Source organism: Dendroctonus ponderosae, unplaced genomic scaffold (genome assembly GCF_020466585.1).
Source record: "Dendroctonus ponderosae isolate FM_Combo_2020 unplaced genomic scaffold, Dpon_F_20191213v2 Dpon_F_20191213_4, whole genome shotgun sequence".
Classification (NCBI taxonomy): domain Eukaryota; kingdom Metazoa; phylum Arthropoda; class Insecta; order Coleoptera; family Curculionidae; genus Dendroctonus; species Dendroctonus ponderosae.
Window position 1 is genome coordinate 10,337,179 of NW_026018611.1, and position 25,954 is coordinate 10,363,132.

Genomic DNA, 25,954 nt, shown 5'->3' on the forward strand with positions numbered 1-25,954 from the left:
ATGAACGGAAATTGGTCATAACCTACAATATTAAATAAATTAAATATATATTTGCTATTTTAGATCAAATAAATATTACATACAAATAAAAATTTGTAATAATGGTTTAATAAAGCACTTTTACGGATATTTTTTCCTTGTCTTAAATAGTAACTTTCGAAAGTTCGAAAAGCAATGTTGCCGTAAATGTGACAACGTTCAATAATTTTTAAGGGTCGCAACTTTAACCTCACATTGCTGTTTTTCTAGGGTTAGGTGTCACCTTTCGTGAGATCATTTGTTAAAAGAACGATCATTATTAAGAGAAAATGAAGCTTTTTGCAGCTTTGTGGAGAAGGAAGCATATGCCCCCTGGTCACATATGGAGAGGCAAGCATCGGTTGTACAAAGAAGTCACATCTATGCATCTATCACAATTAAAAGATAACCTTGCCACAGAAGAAAAGAATATGTTCTACTTGAGACATGCCTTTATAACTCCTGTAAGTGCTCAAATTCATTTTAAGTCCATTGAAGCTATCTAAAAACTTGTAGAAATGAATTAGCTGTTTATCCAAATTTCAATGATCGTATTAATAAATGCAGTATTAATAAATGCAGTTTACATAAATAAATGTAAAGAGTTCACTGTTCAATCTGAGGCAATTTAAACTGATTGGTTCATTAATATCATTCAACAAATGTTTATGTAGTCCCGGCACACCTTGCTTGAAACTAAAGATTAAATTCCTACTTATTGAAAAACGTAAAAAGTACTTCGTCTCAATAAGTATATTAAGTACCTATCTATACACGAATATCATGTTTAACTAATAGTTAAAGTTTGAAGCGAATTTGTTGCTTTAGAGTAGGTACTGTGTAAAAATTGTTAAAAATATATTAACTTATTCTTCCGTGTATAATAAAACTGCGGGTTTCAACTTACTTCTAACCATTTCACGTAGCAAACAAAAACTATTTAATTTACCTTCAAACCGCCAGCCAGACTAACTTTAAAACTTTATATCGCCAATAGCTCATCGCATTCTTATTTTAATAACATTTCTTCAAATAGAGAATGAATGTGAGTAAGTAAAACCACGATTGCAATAAAAAAAACTTCATATTACTTAGATTGAGATAATGCTTTTATCATTTGAGGAGCAAGATGTCGAAACACATTATGAGCCATATACGTAAAATATGTCAAACCGCCAAAAAACAATCACTTTTTAGTTCTTTCAAAGTACAAATATTACGTTCAGTACTTTTCTAAGTGACATTAACTTATTGTATTTTAATAAATTAAGACAATAGAAGTCAAAAAGCTTTTAGTTGTGCTTCAAAAAACAGAAACATTTTAAGCTAGAAATCAGTAGATAAAAACCTTTGAAGCTTCATAACAATTGGTCAAGTACAAAACATACTTCAAATATAATTCAATGTTTAAATGAATTTAATGCGCTTTTCCGCCTCGAGCCCATCGCAGTGGTCATTAACTTTTCTTTTTGAAACATCTGAAGTAATTACCGATTAAGTTCCATTAGCACTTAGGGTAACGAATACTCCAAGCGAATGACAATCAACACCTCGAGAGTATAATAACTCAAAGTATTTTAAATTAACGTAATACAAATCAATACTTGGACGACGGCCTATTTCAATATTGATCAAATTATGTGTTCCATTTGTTTGAAGCTTGTGATTGTTTAGGAACAATCAGCGGGACACGCAAGAGCTCTCGGCAAAAATCAAATGAACTATGTTAAAACGATGACGAAACGAAAGGAATATTACGAAAATGTTTCAATCGAATCCAGATTAGGACACCTGAGAGTTAATGAGGGATGGGATTAAGTACTATCCCGTCGTATTTGTATATTTTTTGTGTAGATTTGGTAGTCCAGTAGCAAGATACTTTATATACATTTTCCTTCATGATCGGAAATAAATGGAATAATAAAATTGTTGCAAATAAAATGTGTTTGCCTTCATGTAATATGTGTTTTTTTCTTCATCCTAATGGGACCATTAAATTAAACCAAAAAAATGCTTTACTATTCTTTATTGCAATGCAATGGAAGAAATTGAAGACTTGTCAATTACCTTTTGCTCTCACATTTAATAAAACTCGTTTAATTAAGACTCAGTAACTAAACGTTGAGCATTGGAAGTAATAATAAGCCTTGGTAATAATCCAGAGCTATTAATCCTATTTGCATTTAAAGAAAATGTCTGTATTTATCACGATTCAGATAATGCTCTTGTATCTTCTCTTGTTTAATAAACGTGTGCCGGATTTGAAAGTACGGGCAATTTGCCTCCTTTTATCAGTAGTGATTCTACTTCCAGGAGTCTCCATAAATACCTAAACATCTTTATTTAATTGAGTATTAATTCAAAAAGTTTCAGAGTTTAAGAGAAGAAATGTACCAACAATGATAAGTGTGCTTAGCATTTCCTTGTTTGATTAATTTTTCTTGTGCTTCTCGCTAACATTACATAATAAGTACGCTCAACTGGAAGCCGACATATTATCTAATATACATTAGCATTACAATTTTACGTTTTTGCTTATCACAGATAAATATGAAAACTTGCTTGAATCGTTATGCAATAAACAATCACTGTATACATATTTTTAGGTGCAATAAATAGTAAAATTTATATAAGTTGTGCATTAAATGCCATTTTATTCTATGATATAGGATGGTCGATAATTTATAGAAGCTAAGAGAATATAAACCAAATAAACCTAGTCTAAAATTAAGGGCATTAATTCAATGAAGCGTTTTGTGTAAACGGCGCCAGTGAAAAAGCACTTTTAGCTAATTCTGGTCGAGGTTTACCTGGCCTTATCGTTAATGTACTTCGAACAAATACCTACTAACTAAACACTGCACTTATCTAAAAACATTTTCTTGATTCCGATAACGGTTTTCAAATAAAGCAGCCATATTAAAAAGGTATTAAGGGGCTGATTTTAACGGCTATTGAAATCAAATCAAATATATCTTATGTTTGATTAATTGCAATTTATGAATTAATTTTTTTGGGTATTATAGATTTTAGTTTACGATTTGGATTTCAATATGTGATTTTATGTAACATATCCCATTTGTATTAGCTCTTAATTATTTTGATTTTTTATATGAATTAGTGAATATTAGAAACTTCTGTACTTACTTCTAATCGAGCTATGACGATTAATTCTTAAGGTTACGGGTATGGTTTCTTCATCGGGGCTTTTACCAGTAAAATCTAAAAAAAATAATGAAAACAAATAAACGAAATCACTATGTGAAACTAGGTACACTATAAAAATAAAATACTATTATTTTATATATCAAAGGGTTAGATATTATTCATATACATTTACTTGTATTTTTTGATGATGTTTGAAAGCAAGAGGCGTATAAGGTTATAAACTTTTATAAACATCATGCAGTAATGATTCAAATTGTCAGCTTTTATCGTGATATATCTAGTAGTTTGTGAAATTAAATAATAGAATAAGATATCATTCAACTTTACTTTGAAAGAAATGAGAATTTTTTGCAATATTAATCGGCCTTTGCATGCAATTCCGGAGTCATTTAATTCGTGTGCCAATTTTGTTTTAAAAATGTTGTCCATGAAGTGAAAGCTTTGTAAAACTAGAACCAGCCAAAATGAAAATTTCAGGTCTGTTTAATAAATTGTCGTTAATAGGGCCGTTTTCTCTGTCAGCTTATCTATCTACCGTCTAAGTACCGTTAGTTTTGTCTTCCGTTAATCTAAAAACTGGAATGGTAAACAGAAAGATCTTAGATTATAAGTACATTTTTTCGTCATCCCCAAATGAAAATAAAATACGTGTTTAGGAAGAAACAACTTGCATGCGTGTTTTTTGGTGCTCTTCACTAATAGACTTTATTTTTATTAACGACTTTTGATTTCACTTGGTTAATCTCGCAAGATTTTCTTGATAAGTTTGATTGATGATTGGTAAGTATATTTTCGGACAACTGCAACGAACTTTTCAAGCAAAAAAATCGAATCCCGTCTAAGGCGGTATTTTTTTTTGTTTCGCAACGCAGAAGCTTAGCCGTTAAAAGCCTTTTAAAGCAAAGTAATTTCAGAGCTAAATGCTGGTTCAGTATAACAACACTTTGCGGGTATGACTTCGGTTGAGCATTTTATCTACTTGCAATAAGAAATTTTCTACTCGCAGAGTGGATGTAGCAATAGATTTGTTTTTGATTGTTGATCGAAAATGCAAAATACGCAAGCTTAGGTAAGCACGAGTGGGGCGAATTAGAATATATTATTTTTCAAAGCGATGTTTGACAGAAATATAATTTAAATTTACTAGTTTATTTAAGGTCCAAGTATGATTTAACAGATGTTAAAGATTTGTGTAATGTTTTTCACATCAGTAAAATCCAATTATGTGTTGGTTAAACAATCAAACTTCTATTATTTTTCCAATCTAACTGCAAGTTTTACTTGGACTCAATTAATATCAATTGCTTTGTTAAAGTGTTATTTCAAGATACGTCATTTTTAATATGTTCGATTAATATTTATGATTAATCTTTTACCTACTGAGCTGCACCCCTAGTTTGCACCTACTGGGTCTACTTTACTATGTGGTCCCGACTGTGTTCCTAAGTTTAAAAACGTCTAAAAACATTTATGATTTGGTTGATTTTTAGTTCACCTCGATTTGCTCACAGGAAATACATCCTCATAATAGAGAAGTGCCTTTAAGTCTTTTGTTCATTTTCTCCGTGTATTACTAAGTGAAAAAAAAATAAAATAAAATAAATGAAAAACTGTTTAATTGGTAGAAAAAAATCAGCAACACAAAGTAAAAAAAATAGGCAAAATTAAGTTACAAAATATACTATCTATAATATTGGCCCAATAATACAGAGATCTGAAACAGTAACTATTATAAGTACAGAAAACTTTTCAGAAGCAAAAATTTTATTGGTGCAAGACAGGCTTTTGGCTGTGTCACAAACAATCATTTTCAAGACCAGTTTGGGAGTCAATAGCTGAGTTTAGCTGGCAAATGAATTAGAATGTTACTCCCATTGAAGATTTGCAGTAGTTGCTATATAATAAAAACATAGCTAAAAACCTGTGCCACGCATTTATGCCTGAGTAATCATTTAAAAACGATTTGATTGTTGGTTAAATAGGCTGTGTAATGCTTGGGAAAAGTTGCTGTTAAGACAAGTAAAATAAAATTGGGTACGTAATGGTCATACCGACCTAATCCAATTGGAAAACCTTTAAGATGGCCAATCTGCTCTAACGCAAAAGCGATTCAAATTGCACTATTTAAATGAGTCACGGCCTATGAAACGCGACGCAGAACTAGCAGCTGCACATCTTACATATATTCTAGATGTCGAATTGGTAGGCCATTCTAAAGGTTTATCTCTTGCATTAAATTCTCTTGTTCATCTTTGCTGTCGGTTTTATTTGGCAAAGTCCCCCTATTCTTTTGATTGTTGTGTTAAAACCATTTTCCGTACAAATTCTGAGATGGTACTTTAAAACCAACTCATAAAGCTGCACTTTGCCAATTATCCTTCGCTTTTACATATACCGTTTTCAACTGAAATCTAATAAAATTCTGAAATGCGCTTATTAATTAATCTTAAATTGAACTAGAAAATATAAGTATAACAGCCATTTAAAGAGATTCCTAGTCTCTCAGAGACGTTAAGTAAAAACCTAAAAAACTAAACAGATCATATCACCGCCCCTGTGATGTTTGTGATTTCTTCGAATTCGATGTTTCTCCAACTTTATTATCTGATCTACTGCTTTGATCATCGCAGTGTTGTAATTTATCATCGGCATTTTGAGTCCCGTTGAACGTTTGAGATGTGGACTGAACAACTGATTTAAACATGTCCTCTTTCACATTTTGTGCTTTAATGTTCAGGTCTATGGTTGAGTGTGTTGTTGAATCTGGTTTTGCTCCAAGTTTTGAAAAATGATCTGATTCGGTTAGTTTATAGCATTCAACCGATAGGGTAGAAGTGCGAGACAATTCTCCGTGTTTTTTGGAAACTGCTTCAGTTTTCTTCGCTTGCGGTCTGCCTCGGGGCAATATTTTGGAAGAAGAGTTCAACTCTTCTCCATTGGGATCTATAGAAACCTCCTTAACGGATTCTAGGTTTGATTCAACCGATTTCTGTCGCCCTTGCGCCCAATCGTAGGAATCAGGGGCCGAATTTGAACGTCCTGAACGCCCCAGATGTTTTTTCGTCGCTCCTGTTAGTGAAGTGTTGCGAATTTCTGAAGATCCCAACGTGGTTTCTCTTCGGTACAAGAAGGGATTCTGCAATTGAAGCGCATTAATAACAATTTGGTGCAAACTAAAATAGTTACCTGGAAGGAATGTTTTTTGAGCATGTGCTTGATGAGGATCAGCGTGTCCAGCTTGGGTATTGATGTTATCACTCTTGCAACGTCTTCTTCAGTGACTTCAACGAGATGGCAATTTTCCTCTTCGGAAGGAAGAGGATGACGACCTTGCTTAGTCACCCATGGATCATCCTATTTGTTAAACATTTTGTAAAGTAAGTAAAATGCATCGAAAAAGATTCTGGGCTTGCCTTAATTTCAGCTATTGTTATTCTTTTGGATGGGTCTTTCACTAACATTTTGCTAATCAAGTTTTTCAACTCGGCAGACAGCGCTGGATTTTCTGGAAATTCTACTGGTTGGTGCCGAATTTTTGAATACAGGCCAATAACGTTTTCATCATGAAACGGAACGCGTCCATATACAAAAGCGTATAACGTAATGCCCATTGCCCAAATATCTGTACACTGAAAACAAAAATTGCTGTTAGAAGAACTTTTTTAATGTCTATAGCAGGAAAACTGTTGGTAGAAGAGAAATCGGCTCATTAGCTACCTTTCCGCTGAATCCAGAAGATCGCTCTTCACCAAGAGCCTCCGGAGGTGTAAACGCTGGTGTGCCAGCGGTACTGGATAAAAATGCATCCGTTCCATGAAACTCATTGCAAACTCCGAAATCGGTTATTTGCACTCTGTCTTCATCGTTCAAGAGAAGATTGGCGGGTTTGATATCTCGGTGGATTATTCTTTGAAAGTGTACTGGAAATTAATCACTAGCTAAATTTATGTAAAGTTTCACCATTTATAATGGAATGTAGAATTCCGAAAGTAAATCGGAGATCGAACTAAAGGCAGGTAGACGGCATTTGCAAAAAATCACCATATATTTTAATAGATCGACAGAAATACAGTAATCAATTGTTAATTTAGTGTCTAATTTTGCAGCTTAATTAATCATTGTTCATTGAAACCCTACAACCATAACAATAATATCCTGCTTAATTATTTATGTACTTTTACAAGCTCTGATCTATGCAATTTCTCGAACTGAATTTTGTCTTTTTATAATAATTTAATTTAAATATATTAACTCCAATCCAGGAAAAAATAATTACCCTCCAAAGTACTCGACCAAAATAAAATCCTTTTAAGTATAAACGACTGAACCGAATATAAATTATTTTTCATGCCAAATGGGACTGTTCGAAATGCGAATTGGAGAGGATTTAAATATTTTTTTTCGGGAATTTGCTGCTTTAGATAAAATTGATAGCTTTCAATTCTAACTGTTTGTTTTTGAAGAGATATCAAACTAGTAAATTTTCGCATTTTTATAAATCCTTTATACGATAGAAAATATTAGAGGTTTTAAAATAATATTCATTTATTGAATATAGCATTTCCCCATTTCCATTTTTTGTAAATTTTTACGCTAAGCTCAACGCTCTACACTAACGTTTCTACTGCAAATTTCGGTTTAATTCGCATTTTATGATGAATTAATCAAGCGTATGTTAGCATGCATATACTCGTAATCATTTACAATAATTTTTTTGCGATTTCATTGATGATTTGTTCACAATTTAGCTTAATTTCTACACAACAGTGTGCTAAACGTTGAATATCCGAGACAGAAGATTAAAATCAATGGGCTAATGAAAACAATAATTATTTTTACAGCAACATTAACAATTAGGAAAACAATTTCAATCAATTTCAGTTGCTATTAGATGCCGGCAGGTTTTTAGAAACGATAGAAAATTTACCGACAAAACGTTTAAACAGCTTTCGGGAAAATTGATTATTGAATTTATTGCGCAAATATATGCGAACCTGGTTGCTTTTAAACACACGCTATAATTGAAAATACTGCCTAAATTATTTAATGGCAGTATAAACTGCATTGCGATTTAATAATAAACAGATTCAGTTTCATAAATTCGTTAAAAGGGTTTAGATGCGATTGACGGAATTCTAATAGTTATAACTTTGGCAAAATAAACAAAGGAAGTAGGAAGGAATTAAATAAAAGTTCCAATTAAAAATTAATTAATTACAGCCATTCAGCAAACCTGTTGAAAATTGGGTATGCACCAAATGATTGTTATCTAATAATCAACTATCTAAAAAGTGAAGAAAACGGGCAGTTGAAAGTGAAACAAATAGAAAGGATTGGAATTGAATTGAAATTTAACAAGCGCGGAAAAGAATGATAACGAATAAACACTCTCATTTTCTAAGAGAAATGAAAATCGAAATAGCAATAAATTAAACTTTTGCTTGGTTGTAAAATAATTTAGAATTCACCATTGTTGATGATCCAGTTTTTATACGCACACAAACTATAAAAAAACATAAATGCGTGTAAATATTATATAGAGGACATTTAAATCTCTTGGTGACTCTTTGTCAATTGGATAATTTGCAAACTTTTGAGTCCGCAATTTCACTTACAGTATTCGATTCCTAAAACAACGTCTCTAAAGTAGTTCCAAGCCTTTTCCTCGTCAAGAGGTTGTTCTGTAGGAACCTCCAGGACTTGTCCTCGATCTAAGAGTTCGAAAGCTAAGTATAAATGGTCCTCATCAGGGTCATCAAGCACCTAAAGATATAAACCTTTTGTATTGTTTTCCTAATTATGTTTTGCTAGTTCCTTTTATTCTATTTCTAACATTAACATCGACCTGAGATTGTCAAATCAACTAACTGAAATGATGAATTATCAAGGAATTTGAATATTTCCAAGCAAATGGCTCAAGCTGAATTGTGTGAAAAAGAACAACGCCTTGAAGTTTTAATCTGAAATGGAATTGATTTTTACCTCAACTAATTTAACTATATTAGGATGGTCCAGTTTTTTCAAAATAGCAATCTCCCTATAGACTTTATCTAATGGATGATTGACTGGCGACGAATTCGGCTTGCTGTCTTTTTTCGGCGGTGGCATTCTTCCAAACATTCCTGCTTTCTTGAAAAGCTTCTTCTTCGACAATATCTTCATCGCCTAAAATTAAAGACCCTTTTAACGGTGGGTGGAATCCAAGTTTATTAGTCGGTAGATACTATACTATAAGTATTTTAATAAAATAAATCAGTTTTATTCCAGTATCTTAAGCTTAATGCAATTACAGTCGCCACCGACTACAGATGGGATGGCTCAAAGAACGTTTCCTCAACTTATTCTCAAGAGAGCACGTTTTATAATCTTTAGTGGGTCAGCCAAGTATAACGAATCGATATCACACAGATACGGCGTTAAATCATATCAAGTGTGCATAGAATCATTATAGAATAATGTTCGGTTTTATTCAGAGGCTTTGAAACATAAAAGCTTTCAAGTTTAAATATTATCAGGTCAAAGTGTTAGTGAAACTTTGTTTAACATTTCAAGGGACAATTTACCAAGATATGAGAAAACATGTAAAGGATCTTTCATCCAATGGTATTTTATTAAGAAAGGCCATTATTTTAAGTACTCACGTACACTACGATTATTTTTATAATTTCTTCCATTCCACACAAAAACTTGTATGTTTTTGCGATTATATTTTCGCTGATGGTCTTTACAAAGTTTGTAAAATAATAAAAGGACTACCTTGTGCGTTCTTGAAGTGGAACATAAGTATGGCTAAAGTAGGGACAATTTATCTAAATGCTGGGAGAAAACAGTATTTTGTGGATGACAATAAAAAGTCCAAGTGTCCAAAAATTAAACTTTTGCGCCTTAGGTTATCCTCCTAGGTTATCAAATTAGAAACTATCCATTTAAATGCAAATTCTACGCAGATTTAATTAACCTATGACTGTAATCTGGATGAATTTTTTACAGCTATTTTATTGAGTTTTCATATAACGTTTGTTTTCTCCAATAGAAATGGTGGTTCTCATTTAATCAAGTCGAAGCGCAAAATTATAGGACACATTTTTAAGTGGAGTTCAAGGCGAAATTTTAAAACAAATTTTAAGTATTAAATAATCCACAATTTTTAATTGCGAAACATCCGCTCTTTTTGGCCTGCGATATTAAAAAATTCCATTTAAATACTGAAAAAATTGACGACATTACATTTTTGAAATTAAGATTCAACAGTACGCAAATCCGCAAAGAGGCTTTGTAAAGATATTGCTTGTTTGGCAAAACAATGTTACTTTGGGATATTTTGCGAAAAAGTGAAACGTTCAAACTCATACGCATTTAGTTAAAACGTTAAATGCGTTAAGGCGTTTCATAGTCCGTAAAACAAAACTTAACTAGAAAAGTTGATAAATAAATTTTGTTTGGCAAATTTACCTATTGAATATTTATCAATAAAATGTTCATTATAATTTTATTGAATATCTTTACCGGCTTGACTTGAATTTCCTGAACATTAATCTGCAACCACTTAAATGAAATTACTAAAATGTTGAATAAACTTGTAGGTACTAAATTAATTAGGAATATCCATATATATATCTAACATGCAGCAAATTAAGCTTTTTTAAGTGATAAAAAATGAGCGGTAATAATCAAATTGCACAACACATTACTTTTCACACAAACTTTCAAGTAAGGCAGATTTACAACTAACCATTTTCTCGAGCAAATGAGTTAAGAAGTTAAATTCTTGTACGTATCAATTTTCTAATATATCATCTGGAAATTATTTTCCATAAATTACTGGAATAATTATATCCCGAGGAACTCGTTAAAAATTCATTAGTTCCGCTAGGACGGATTTATTTCGGAAAGAGTGCTCTTCCACAAAAGTTACAAAAATCCTCAAATTACACGACTGCTATGAAATAGATCTGGAAGCTTAGCTCATTAGCGTACGGTTACTGAGATTTTTAAACACATTTTTACTGTTTTTACTGCCATACCACACTACAGCCATAAACGTGTCGAAACAGAGCTTTTCATTAACACATGAATGTAATGTAATGTAACTCGAAAACAAGCCTCACAAAATTTTCGAAATGTTAAAATTCATTCTCTTTTTTTAAGATTCCAATTAGCCGATAACCACTAATGAAAGCGTGCTTAAAACCAATATAGATGGCGAGCTTAAAATAAGTAACTCAGGAATTTTATTAGCGTGCTCCTTGAATGTTATAAATCTTCATAGTATTAAATTTTACTTGACGGCATATGATTAGTTTACGTGACGCTTTGATAGGAAAATTATTGGCAATTTGTGGGCAACGTAGCTATACTTGTGAGCAAATTATACATTTTTTTCTACGTTAAAAATTTGTGGATAATTTTATCACTGACTATATTTGTATTTTGTGAAAAATGTTGGAGAAAAACATTTGTTTCTTTTCGACCAGAAGTAAACTGGCATTGAAATTACGTAATCAGATAAAAAACGAAAAACTGTTTGAACCTAGATGAGAAATTAATGCGTTTTTTAAAAGGCTAACTGTTTCCATTTTCCAATTGATTCTTGATAATGATAATATCGTTAATTGATAATCGTTTTCGACGTTTTTATGGAATTGACTGGCTTTTAGTTGTAAAACTGCTGAAATACGCTTTGGAAACAACCTCAACTTGAACGCTCAATAAAATATATTAAATAAATACTTGAATATACATTCCACTTACGTAATGGGTATCGTCTTCTTGGTTGTAAGCTAGCTTTACCACTCCATAGGAACCCTAAAAAATATTATAAATTATGTTATTGATAAATACATTTTTGTAATATTTACATCAAAGTAATTTTATAAGCTACTAATCAGTTTGTAAATAAAATGCATTAAATAATAAAGCATGATAAGCGCATTATTTTATCGTTTTATTATAAATACATTTATTTTTTGTCAAGAAGTTTTGATGTTTAAGAATCTAGTTCAGACAAGTTCAAAATTTTCCGTGAATAGGCAAAATATAAAATATTCATTTCGCTTTGCCACTGAAACCCGAATCGGTAAATTAAAAATTCCCCGCTTTAAACTTTTTCCATACTTGGGTAAGTAACGCAACATGAAAAGGTGACCGTTTTTCAAATAAAGACAGATGCTTGTTCGAATCTAAGAGCTACGTGATTTGCGGAGTTTTATCGAGTTTTCAAACTTTATTTGAAGTTCTTCTGCTCGTCGACGCTCCTTTGTCATCTTTGATCCGATCGCTCTTACGTCGATTTAAGTCGTTTTTGAATTACCTTTTAGCGTCAATTCCAAACAGAGTTGTAATTGGTTCTTGTTACTATTTGTGACTAATCTGTAATTAGAACCAATTTCTGAATATTGATTTTGAGTTAAATTTTGAAGTGACTTGGGCAAGTTTTTGACGAGTTTCTTATAATCTATAATCGAAGCTAAAAAGGAAATAATGTCAAGGTGCAAATATATATGTATGTATTTTAATTTCACCAATCAGAAGTTCAATAAATTTTAAAGCAAATGTAAGCAAATATTAATGAAACATTTGAAATGTACATTTTCAATATTTAGTTATTGCATAATACGTAGAAATTTTGATTTTCGAAAATTGCTCAGTATTTTTCGAAATTAAAACCATTAAGAATATGCGAATAGTTACATAAGACAAAACGAGAATTAAAACGATAAAAGCAATAATTTTTTTTTAATATAAACAATGTCAGAATTTAGTCAATTTTTTTAAAAACGTTAGGTATTTTTCCACCATCATCAGTTTGTTCGTCTAGGCAGTTCTTGTAACGCAAGTTTTGGGGAAACTGAGGAAACCCAGGAACATTGTTTATTTAAAATAATTTTTAATTAAACAATACAATATTAGTACTTAAGAATCAAAATTTCACCCAATCAGAAAAAAAACAAACGACGATTTAAAAAATATGAAAAACTGATAACGATTTATGCCAAGTTCCGTTATACCTAGATATATGAAATTACATATATTTTTAGAACGATTTTTGTGTAAATGTTACTTCAATTTATTAACATTTTAGAATTTGGAAGAAGTGAAAATAAAAGGAATTCGGAAGAGATATTTACATATAAAAAAAATGGGTGGCAAAAGTAACATGTCCTGTGTAAAGAAGGAACCCCCTTTAAACTGCGATCAACATTTAAATACTTCGTGTGTGTTTTATATTAATTTTAAATGTAGAACGCAAGAAACACCCTCTCTATAATATGTGGGACTTTGTTATTTCTAATTTATGAAGGAGGGAATGTCGGAATGGAGAGAACAATGTCGTTTCGAGAGTAAATAATTTAAGAACATGATATGCTTGCTTATCTTATAAGTAAATAATTCAACATGTCAACAAAAACAGTTATTTTAATGACTTAGTTGAGTCGTAATTTCAAAAGTTTCCTATAAATTAAGGAGAATATTGAGATGGAAGTTGGTAAAGCGTCTTGAGCTGTGCATTTTTGTTTTCCAGTCAATAGAAGGAGTTAACAGATAAAATTAATGGTGTGTAATACTGTAGAGAACAGTAATTAAACTTAGGCAGAAATTGTAAATAGCGCACAGGCTTTTGAAGAAAATAATCTTATTTGAATGTAAAAAATACGAGCTTAGAACTGTCTGTTCGTAATATTAGTATGGATTTTCCTATTGGCGATTTTCTTAGGCAGATACTTAAATTCGCAGCAAAGGATGAAGTTTTACTCCAAATGGGACTTGGAGACTAGAATATGCCAACTGCTGAGTTTAATATCACTTCCAAGTTTACTAAAAGTTTATTTGATATTGGATCTAATTGATCATAAAATGAAGCGGCGAATAAGTTCGTAACGACGGAAACTTCAATTTTGTTGGAAGTTTTCAAAGTTGGGTACGGAATTTCATATTATAGTGAATTTTGTGCGACTGTGTGCACCACCAGTGTCTTCAAACGCAAATCATATTATATGATTCAGTTGAACTTAGATAAGAGTTATTCAAGTGTGGAATATTGAGGTACTTTGAAATTTTAATAAATAAGATACAAAACAATTCATAGCAGAGAAAACACAGTACATAAAGCTCCATATAGGTTGATCCGTTTCCGATGCAATTTTTTGTGTCTTTAGTTGCTTCAAATACCTTGACAAATGGAAATTTGAAATAAATTTATCCTCGTCGCTAGATCCTATATCTTATTAAGATTGGGCATATTTTTATACTTAAAAAAAAAGTTTGTATGTACATCAAAAATTATAATTTAATTTAAAGGCGTACCTGTCCAATAGAATCTAGAAGTTTATACTGATTAAGCTGTAAATAGTGACCAAGCTTTTCAATTGACACCCTCCTGGATTCCCTAGGAGGTTGTCTTTTTCTGTTGCTCCGAGGCGAGTGCGTAGGGCTACCATAAGGGCTATAAGGGCAGTTGGGAAAAATTGGTCGGCCTGCTAGGGAATCTGATCCTCCTGTAAAATACAACTGGGTTTAACCAACAAGTTTTTGCTCATTTTACAGTAATCATGCTCTTTGTCTCCTAGTTATTATCATCTTTATAATACTTTTTATGATGCTATTCAATAACCTTTAGGTTTTGTTCTCCGTTTTCGCTTTGCATTGATTCCCTATGAAATATTATTTTCTATATCTATCAGAAATGTATTAAAGTTAGTTCGAGAGTTGTGCTAATCCTGTAGGTACATTATTTCACTACACTACACAAAAACGTTTTTAATGTTTTTGTCTATTGTGAAAAGAAAAATATCCCAATTAAATTTTGTGAATCGACCGAGCTAATTGACTCCTTTCGTTATTTTTTTGCGATTCTAAAAATGAAAAAAAATTACAGTTTCTATTAAATTGCAAGATTATCAAGCATCTGTTTGTCAATAGTTCAAACAACCAAATAAAATACGTAGAAACAATGTTGGAGGGCAAACTAACACAAGCACAACATATTAAAGGCAAGAACAAAGTTGTAATACAATTATATAAAAGATATACGATACAGATAAAATTCCTCAAATTATAGTTAACCCTATAACATAAAATTATAATCAGAAAAAGAACTGGTGAACAAACGGATCAGGTCACTAAAAATTAATTCAGCAGAAGCAGCGAACAAAAATAAGTGTCTTGCTTATCCAAAGAACAACAATAAAATATAATAATGGAAATGCATGTAAAAATAAGACCATCTGATTAATTCAAAGAAATATATTTGTATTTTGTCTTATCCCAAAACCGTTGTTCCAATGCCAATTTTAGAACCGCGAAACTTTGCTTTTAATCAACTTTTTTATGAGTTATTATATGTGCCATGTTTTAACTTAGAGGGCGAGCACATTTTGTTCGGAATTTCCCGGAATTATCGGGAATTACTTGGGATTATTCAGCATTACCTGTTATTATTCCGTTTTATCCACCGGAATTGGAAGTTTTTTTTGCGTTGCGACCGCAGATTTAAGTGTTTAATTTTCAATCAAAGGAGAACAAATTTTGGAATACATTATTTACTACTTATCATGTATTTTTCAATTAGGTTGTTCGTCTGTATGTTTTTTTGTTTCGCCCAAAATTTGCTCAGTTTAAGAAATACTTTGCGAAATTTGAACTAGCATTCGCTTGAACTAAACTTTTGTTTCAAGAAATACAGAAGTAATCCGTGAAAGTCTGCTGAATTCTTAATCAGATATTAAACGTTTTATAACAGTTGCGAAATAAAATAAAATACTTTTTGCACGGCATGAACCTGGAAAAAGTTTAAAAAATATTATCAAATGCTTAAAATGAAATATAATGTATTGCTTCATTTCGCGCATTAGTTCATTTATAATTATTATCATTTGAATTAATTAAATAAATCAACTCACAACACTTTTACCAACGAGAAAAACAATGCAGTAACACTGCGTTTGCTGGCTGGTATAAAATATGATTACATTTTAGTTTCACCTTCTACCCCTGAACAAATGAAAAAAATCAGAAAAATGTTTTCAATGAGTTTTACGAAACTTGCTGTGCGCTCTAACAATGTTACGGAAAATTAGTTAAGTATTTAAAACCTTCAAAACACTGTAGTAACAAAGTATGGAAGATTTTTGCTTTACTGTAAAATGAATAAGAATATGTAATAGCAAATATAATTTCTTGGGGATTTTTTATTGTTGCTATTGTTTAAAGAAGGTTTTTTTTCAATAAACATTTTAAAAGACTCCAAGTGGCTAATTATTAACTACTGAAATTTATTTAGAGGGAGAACGAAAATTCTTGGGGCAGAAGTGAGGGTGAGTATAAAGAAACTATGGTTCTCTGTCGATTCAAGAAAGTTTTTATAAAATCCACAGTATTGAAACAGAATAAACTAGAAACGTTCACATCCTGTTGGTAAGCTGATGGAAAGTTTGATCAAAGAAAGGTTTGCTAGTCTGAAGTAATATGCATATTTATTCCTAAAATGAGTCACATGTTAGTAGATACTGTTAATTATGAAAATATTAATATAGAAAAACCCTGTGTATGCACGAAAAAATGTTTGCCGTATGTATCAATTTTTATTCATAGATAGTTGAAGTTTGTCCTTACGAAGCATGCAATTACTTAAACATCCACCAATATGCAAATTTTCCATAAAATCAAATAGAAAACATTGTTTCGAAAGCACTGCAAAAAAGATTTAAAGTCTGTTTAGCTATATGCTAGCACAGCGTTGAAGATTTGCGAAAATAAACTTAGGAACATGCTGAAATAATGGTTCTGAAAATTAAGGCTATTAACTAATACATTTTAGAGTCTTGATGTTTTAGTATCTAAATTTTGGGATMTTGGAAAAKATCTGCAACCATACTCGATCGGAAAAATTTCTGCGMACTTCAGAATAGCATAAAATCATATTTATGTTCAAAGGACGGAATTAATGAACGTTTCTCCCATTACTTGAAAATCAATTATATTGGACAGGCTATTTCCGTTCTTAATCGGAACATCGAGACTTCCCATTATTCGGAAATCAGTTGCTGCGAACCGGTTAGCGACACAGTTTATTTAAATTAATGATCGTCCATCTATTGTAAATGGTATTTGATTTGTAATTCTTAGCCTGGTAATTCATTGCAAAATATGTAAGCTTTAGTACAAAAGAAATATTCATGGAGGCAATTGCTCATAAAACCAAGATCTACTTAATACCAAATTTATATTAGAAAACATGAAATTATTAAATTTGATACACATTTTTGTTGAGTATTTTGCTGCAATTTTTTTAAAACCAACTCAGCAAAGTTTTGCGTTTATTTATTATGGATTGATCAAGTGTGCTCTTAGTTCATAATAAAAAATGATTTTTTTTAAAGAATAAATTAATAAAATGACGAGCAAAGCTAAGTGAATACAAATATTTAAAAATTAGCTATCAATTTTTGCTCTCTTACAAATTGTCATTTTTTTCAATCTCAGTGTTTAAAAATTAAAGATAAATAAGGCTGATTAAGATTTTTGATGAAATTTTAATTTAGGTTTACGTTTCTTTTGTCTACTTGAGATTTTAGCATTGGTAACGATGAACGGCTTAAATTAAACGAACAAAAGACTTCTTCTTATAGTGCACCTCCTATCGGATGTTTGCTATCATCACAGCTATCATGACCTTATTGACTGCAGCTCTGAACAGTTGAACATACACAGTTACTTAGAACTACAGTTAAACCAATCCCTCAGGTTCTTGAGGGTTTCTTAAAGTTGACTCATTACATTGCAATACAAAAGGCAACACAATCATCTTTTTGTAAAACCTTGTAGCACTAATACTTTTTGCACATTTTTGGGCTCTTTGTAAAATCTTCCTTTTGCGCAAAGAATGATTTCCGTTTTTTTGCTATTTAACAACTTTAGACATTAACTGCAAACATTGTAGTAAGCGATAATGTTCTTTTGTAATAAATTAATTGTCAAGTGTTTTATAATATTTAACTGACCGCCATGGAGAAAGTCTTAAACCGGTCTTCTTTTGGAAGCGTTTGGAAGTTTTGTTAATGTAAAAAGTTAGTAAATGACTAAAATTGTTAGTTGGTACCAGAACTGAAACATTTTTTACGCAAAAACTATGAATGCTACAAGATTTTACAATGAGGACAAAAAATTAATGCGTTCCAGCTACAACGTAAAAAGTTCAAGAAGTTTTTATACCAAGACGTCCAAGAAACTCAAGAATTTCACTTTCCAAAGCGGATGAAGAAATTCATTAAAATCCATCGGACCATTTTTTCGGAATTTTTTTTTTATCAATCTTCAATAGCAGAGGAACAAAATATTTTTCGCAGTAAAAGTTAGATGAGATCGACTTCTTTTGATCCAAAAAACATCGCAGTACGTTTTCATCAGGTACTTTCGGGCACACCCTGTAGAATGAAATAAATAATTATCGCCGGTGAATGGTGCTTTCAAGAGCAAGATTTTGTGTAAAATCTCCCGTGCAGGTTGAAAGCCACCGTCATATTGTGGGTATTGAATATTTCCGCATTCTTAAAAATGTTTCTTAAGAATTTCTCAATTTTATGTTTATTTGCTAATATGTTCTTTAGAGCAAAATTGTTGAAGAATCCTATTGAATTTTGTGGAGATTAATTATCAAATGCATGTTGACAAATAATTTACCTATAAAATTATTTGTTTTTTATGTATGATTGGTGTTCTTAAATTATAATAATAATAAATAATACAATTTATTACATTGGCAAGGAATTGTATAAATTACGATTTTTAAATTACATTGAATATTTCCGCATTCTTAAAAATGTTTCTTAAGAATTTCTCAATTTTATGTTTATTTGCTAATATGTTCTTTAGAGCAAAATTGTTGAAGAATCCTATTGAATTTTGTGGAGATTAATTATCAAATGCATGTTGACAAATAATTTACCTATAAAATTATTTGTTTTTATCTATGATTGGTGTTCTTAAATTATAGTAATAAATAATACAATTTATTACATTGGCAAGGAATTGTATAAATTACGATTTTTAATTACGATTGCTAAAATTAGATTGATTAGAAATTATTTTTGCTCTCTCATAAAAACTTTTTACGATTCCTTCTGCTACCATTATTGGGAGACTTGAGTCCAAATGTAAATATCAATTTATCGGCTTTTTATATAGCAAAGTTTTGAAATTGACCTAATGTTTCTTAAATAGCATATCCAGAAAAAGGAATTTGGTTGTTCAAACTGTTCAAAAACTCATCAATTGTTTGTTCCCCATGACCATAAACTGACAATACGTGTGAATACTCTGAAATAACAGCATTCTTTACGAATCCATAATAAAAAACGTGAGAAAGTTCTGCTTTTTTTAAAGAGGAACACTTTGAGGCGAAATACTCAACAAGACGGTTTCGAAATTGAACTTATCTACAACATTTGATGACGAATTCAGCTTACCTAAGGACTTAGATTGAACAAAAAGCTTGTTGGAATTAATTGCTTTCACTTTCATTTTGGTCAGGTCGTCCGTTAAGCAATTCGGGGAAGGCACAGAATTTTCTATCACAGAACTTGTTTTTTTCAAAAGGGGACGGGAGGACACATAATCGGTTGGCGACGTTTCAGCAACCGGCACCTCACCATCAGGTTTCAATCGGGAACGTTCGCCAAGATGCGATGTGCGTACTGTGCTTTGAGTCTGTTTGGTAACTTCGGCGACCAATAAGGGAACATCTGGTAGTACTCGGGGGTGATCAATCCGACTTTGTCTAAGGGAATCGATCGTTGTCGATATTTCCCTATCGGGTTTGAACGTGTTCTGTGCAGCATAGTGTGGTTTAGGTGCATGTATGGCCGTGTCATTTTTTTTTGATTTTAGGTCGACGTCAAGTGCTGAAACCCTGGAAAAAATAACACAATATTAGTCACAGTTGATATTTGACCGAAAAACATTGTCTACATGCTGCGAGTTAATTAGTTTATCATTCAGAGTTCAACGCCATTCAATTACAATAATTCATAATCCAGACAGCTCAAATAATGGCAAACTCTGTTAATTCCAATTTATTGAAACATAATTTGCAGTTTGTCTCAAACGCATAATTTATATCAATGCGTCGTTTCAATGGTGGGTCTTTAATCGAGTTACGCAAGACACGTAACAGAGGACGGTAAAGGAATTATTTTGCTAATTCCCTTGTCTGGTTTGTGTAAACATTAATTCTGCTAATGGATAGCGAAGAGAATAGTTTGAAAATGGTAGAAATGGTGACATAGTAAATCCAAGATTGGGCTCCGGATGACAGCAATTCCGTAAACAATTTACAACCAATGATTTTTTGCGTAAATGTAGTGGAGAGAATAATATTTACTTTAAGGAATTGATACTATTAATTTGAATATTTCTGGTGTTTATTGGTTACGCAACAACATATCAAAAGCTGCTATTTTAGGTGATTAGCATTTAGATCATCTAGATGAAATCGTACATAAATTATTATGGAAAAATTGCCTGCATATTAAAAATGTTTAGTTTTTTGACGATTCTGCTATTAAAATATAGTGAGAGATTTCCTATGGAGCTTTAAAGTTGTTTATCTGATCTGCCATAATGATAGAGAAATGAAAGTTAGATTCGTAATATACCATTACATAAAAATATGTAATTTTATCGAACTGTTTTTTCAAACATAGAAAAACATTCTGGTGATTGAAATAGAATAAAAGTTTCTTATACGTATTCTAAAAATAGATTTTTATAATAGCTTAAATCCATTGAAGGCAAAAATTTGGATTTATTTTTTCCACATTTTTTAAACGGTTTGGGATCAATATATTAAATTCTGCTTTAGTGGACAAAATTCAAATTTCAGTGAGAAGTAGAGGGTGACCCATTATCTACATCAAAATTGTCCCAACGTTTTTATCTGTAATAATTTGTATTTTTTGCGAACCAAATAATGGACTCCGGAAATAATGGATAATCCGTTCAATTTATCTTGTTAAAAATACCATTTTTCCCAAATTCAGTGGATGATCTTGATTTTAAATATTTTTTTTAGGATCAGATAGTTGATCAGAAAAAAGTTGAGTGGGATTAAATCACGCTAACAAGCTGGCCAATAAATTAGCAAAATTTCCCATGATGTTAACTATTAATCTTATTAAGTTTTGCTAATCTTGCTGAAAAATTTTATCGTACACTTAATGCATCATCATATGACCATTTAAAAATATACACTCCATTCTCACCAAACGAAATAATTTTATTTGTAATTATTGGTTAAATGATTACAATTTAAGGCTCCATTTGATGAATGTAGACTCAGACGAAGCCGAAGAAATCGCCTCAACCTTGCATTTTTTCAATAATAGGCTTTAAAACTTAATGTCGATCTGCAAGCTTTTATACGTTTTCAGTGGGAGTTTCAATACAATTTCTCGAGAACTTGCAAAATTCTATAACAACCGATGGAAACTTGTCTTGTACAGTGTACAAAAGTTCAAACTGTCGAAGTATAGAAATTCGAACTGAAATCTATTCAACTTTGTATTTATTCTGAAAGTAATAGATTTTCTTTGCTAATCTTCTATACAAGGATTCAATTTATTAAAACAACCCTTCACGAAAGTTCTTTATACTTAGTTTGTTAGTACTAACTATAGGTATGTAAATTCAGAAAACTGAATAGTTTATTAAAACCGAACCATCGCCAAACATCAGTAAAGTCGCGATATTTATGCTTAATAAATCAATTTCTTGTTACCAATGCCCTAAAGGTTTTTTTTAACTCAATTTGATCTGGGTTTTCGCATTTTTCCACTACACAGCGAGAGCGAAGGCGAAAAATATTATCGTATGGGCGAGGAAAATTAGTTTTTAAATTGCTTTTTTCTCAATATCCAATAAAGCATACATTTTAAGTGAACCAGAAAATATGTATAAAAATAACATGGAGCATAATGAATCAGTCCGAAAACTTGCGCAGCAACCGCCTACAAGATTTGTATGAATTTTAAATCTGATGATGGCGCTGTTGTCTCGCTGAAACGTTATGAAATAAACGATAAAAACATTTTTATTTCACACTTTGACTGAAAAACAGGAAGGAACATAATACTATATAAAAATAACGTTGGACATAAACACAAAAACCTTATTTATGGAGATCGAGTCAAAGTAGTGTTTGCCACTTGAAGTACAGTAATGGAAAATCATAACGTACAGAAGTTGTAATAAAAATTGCATACAATACAAGTCCGTCATAAGAATAAACTCTGTAAATCCAATACAGTCTTCCTTAGAAACTATGGCCGAATAAATAAATCCAAACTTTCATTTGTGTTTATTTTAGTGTAAAAAACATACAGCCTGTTTCAAATTTGAGATATGAGGGTACAATATAAAGTTGCAGATGTGATACAAAGTACTATTGCCTACATATTGCTAAATTGTTATTTGGAAGTTGGAAGAATTAAGAATTATAAATTATTATAATTTATAGCTATATTTATTTTATTTGATATTTATTTAAAATGTACATTAAATTTGAATTTTGCGATATATTCCTGGGCTTGGCGTTGGCAACACCATAAGTTTTTCAATTTAATATCTAAATGATACAGGATTACTCGAACATATTCTAATTTAAAAAAAATATATTTGCTTTAAAATTCTGAATTGAAGCAAAAATTCACCAGATGAATCAATTGAATGTACTTAACATTTTAATATTTTGGAGGCAAAATACGTATTGCTGCACTCAATCGTATCTGAAATCTATAATTTTAAAGCAACTTAGCAAAATCTCTTGTGCGCTTTGTGCTTTTTTGAAGGTATTTTACTTGTAATCCACACATTAAACATTTTCCTGACTCCAATGAGTTTCCATTTCCATCTATTGTTCCATGCAGCAAAAAAAGTCTAGCAATAAAACCTCTGGTTATGTATAAAAATAAAAAGTAATTGGATACGATCATTATAAACGGAAATAGATTACATGTACGGAGATTACTGGAACTTGCCGGTAAATCTGGGTTAATTAATTCTTTATCCAGAGACACGATAAAAGTTAATTAACTCTTTATCGTCAGATTTTCAACGCAAATATTAATTGAATTTGGATGGTGGCTTGTTTTGCTCCAGTGATTCATCAAAGGAACTTTACATTTTTATTTGAACTCAATTTGGTCGGGATTCAAGCTTGACTGAGGCTTATTGTTTTGATTGAACGCTTTGTGTTTATTGGGGCACTTTAATTAAATCAACAAAGAGATCCACAGAATGGTAACTATTAAACAACCCGACTGATTGATGAAACTTTGCTATTCGAAAAAAAAAGTACTAAAAATATCCTTTTAAAATTATAATCCGAGGATTTGGCTGGAATTTGTCTCCCTAGTAAAGAAAATCAGTGGTAACATTGCATTTGCTCATAGTGGATCTGGGAAATTAAATAATTATGAAACAAAGAAAAATCTTCTGTCATCGTAGTCAATCAAGTCCAGCTAATTTCTCTTTATGCTCATTTTTCTTCAGCCTCAGTTGGAGTAATGGCTGTTATTAGTCCAGTAAATCTCCGCTAATTAATATTAACAGAGTTCTTTTAAGTACACTCGACGAACTTTCATATCGTGCAACAAATTACTACTTTCCTATTTTGACTGCTGCTATAATAATTTGTTGCTAGAAACAAACAGAATGAAAATTATAATCGAAACGAAAACTACAGATAAATGAACATGAATAGAATATTCTAATTAATTTACCTTAAACATTCTTTACTTAAGCTAAAAAGGCAATTCAAGGAGTCAGCTAACTACTAAAACATTATTTTAATATCAGTCTAAATCCAGACTGGCAAAAGACTTAATGCCAAATTGGAATATGGCTATACAAAGAATTCTGCGGCAAGAAATTTGAAGTAGGTGTTGAATTTAATTTATTTTAGGGCGAGCGGAAAGTGGATAAAAAATGAATTGTACGGGAGAAATGAAATCTGAACTGATTGGAATCGAAATCCTATTAATTTCTTTTCAGTTCGAACATCCCCTGCAGAGGAAAATAATTGATTTACTTTTTAATATATTAAATTAATGTTTAAAATGATACTGAAGGTTATTGTTAATTATATTTACTGTTATTATACGTTACTATAAAGTAATGTGTTATCTGCTTTGGATGTGTAGTATTGAAATCCAGATAAATTTGCTTCAATTAATATTAAAGGGGATTAGAGAACATCTTACAACCCAGCAATAATTGATTGTAATGCATTGGAAAATCTATTCAAAACGCTGGAAATGATTATTACTATACTTAATATTGAGGAACGATGTTGTGACAGTTTGCATGACCTTTTACTATATCATTTATACAGCGATTTAAGTCGCTCGCATTAAATTATAAAGGTTATTGTGAAACAAAAATCTAATTCTCTATTCAATATCCATTAAAATACAATAAAAAGGGAAGTTTGTTATGTAAACTCGAATAGAAAACATGCTATAGGTACTTGCAAAACTACATTTTCGCATGTTTACAGATCATTTTCTTAATAGAGATTCTCCGTGCCTTGGAAGGATTTAAATATTCATGTAAGACATATATATCTGCGCAGTATAGTAGTAAGTTGTGTTTATCTATCAAAACTATATGGAAATTCGATCTGACAGAAATTTATTTGTTTTAAAATTAGAAGTACAATACAATTATACAACCCAAAGATTGGAACAATCAGAAAATTTATATTATACGTAGGTGTGCACCAATTGACTCCCATAATTACTCCAAAACATGAGTAATTAATTTCACGATTCAAGGAACTAATTTATTGCCAGGAAGTAAACATGCAACATTTTGAACATGTTATAAGTTATTTGAAGATAATCGTTACTGAAGTTCAGTTTTCAAAAAATATATTGATTTGTGTTCAAACCAAATTGAAAAATTAAAACCGCTATTATAGAAGTCAAGGCACATTTGATTTGTGGTTTTACAAGACACTCCTTCCATTCAAATTTTTATATAACTTTGGGAATATGCTTGTCAGTATCTGATCTGAAAGAAATGATACAAATAAAAAAACATGCAAAAGCAGTAAATTTCAGATCAGATACCGACAACCTTAACAACATTTACCAAACCCTAATAAAGCCATAAGTATGGAACAACCGGTACACTAGTGAAAAATTTAAACTATTTCTGCTTCTCTCAATATATGCATACCACTCTCGCAAATGTAGAAAATAATTCAGACAAACTCAAGCTTTCAAGAAGGCAAAGACCTAAAAGGACGTTAATTTTTACCAATCATGAGGTAAGTTTTTCCGATGTTTTGCTCTCCGAAAAGGAAGATTTTTTTCGCTCAAAAACTGATGAATGTTTTAACACTTTGTAAATTATAAATTTTCTACAACATGTTTTATTTGTAAATTGGTATTGGTAGTTTGTGTAAAATTTTAAATCTGATGATGGCACTGTTGTCTCGCCGAAACGTAATGAAATAAACGATGTGTCAAAATTTTTACTTCACACTTTGACTGAAACCCAGGAAAGATATGTTTATCATAACAAGTACTCGCAGTCAGGAAAATAAATCAGAATTAATAAATAAAGGCAAAGCTTCGACCAAATTGAGAAAAAAAATTACGAAAAAGAGTTTTAAACTAAACAAGCAAAGGGTTTAGACAATACGTTTAACAAATATTTGAACTAAACTATTAAAATGCATACAAACCTTGCATAATTTGTTAGTTCATTA

General features: G+C 31.2%; 2 protein-coding genes across 2 annotated transcripts in view; one reads left to right on the forward strand and one right to left on the reverse strand.

Moving 5' to 3' along the window:
* The first annotated feature begins 223 nt into the window (after positions 1-223).
* On the forward strand, positions 224-1,973 carry LOC109533418. Its single transcript, XM_019898733.2, has 2 exons — positions 224-482; positions 1,693-1,973. The coding sequence occupies exons 1-2, from the start codon at positions 309-311 to the stop codon at positions 1,834-1,836; spliced, it is 318 nt and encodes a 105-aa protein (XP_019754292.1). The 5' UTR covers positions 224-308; the 3' UTR covers positions 1,837-1,973.
* Positions 1,974-2,029: 56 nt separating this feature from the next.
* The window catches only part of LOC109533417 (probable serine/threonine-protein kinase DDB_G0279405), a gene marked incomplete in the record, with an annotated part of 49,934 nt that continues 26,009 nt past the window's right edge, over positions 2,030-25,954 (reverse strand). The window contains 8 exon segments of the mRNA XM_048666149.1: positions 2,030-6,322; positions 6,373-6,540; positions 6,600-6,815; positions 6,904-7,106; positions 8,802-8,949; positions 9,169-9,351; positions 11,938-11,991; positions 14,491-14,681. Of these exon segments, the coding sequence (XP_048522106.1) occupies positions 5,732-6,322; positions 6,373-6,540; positions 6,600-6,815; positions 6,904-7,106; positions 8,802-8,949; positions 9,169-9,351; positions 11,938-11,991; positions 14,491-14,681 (1,754 nt within the window).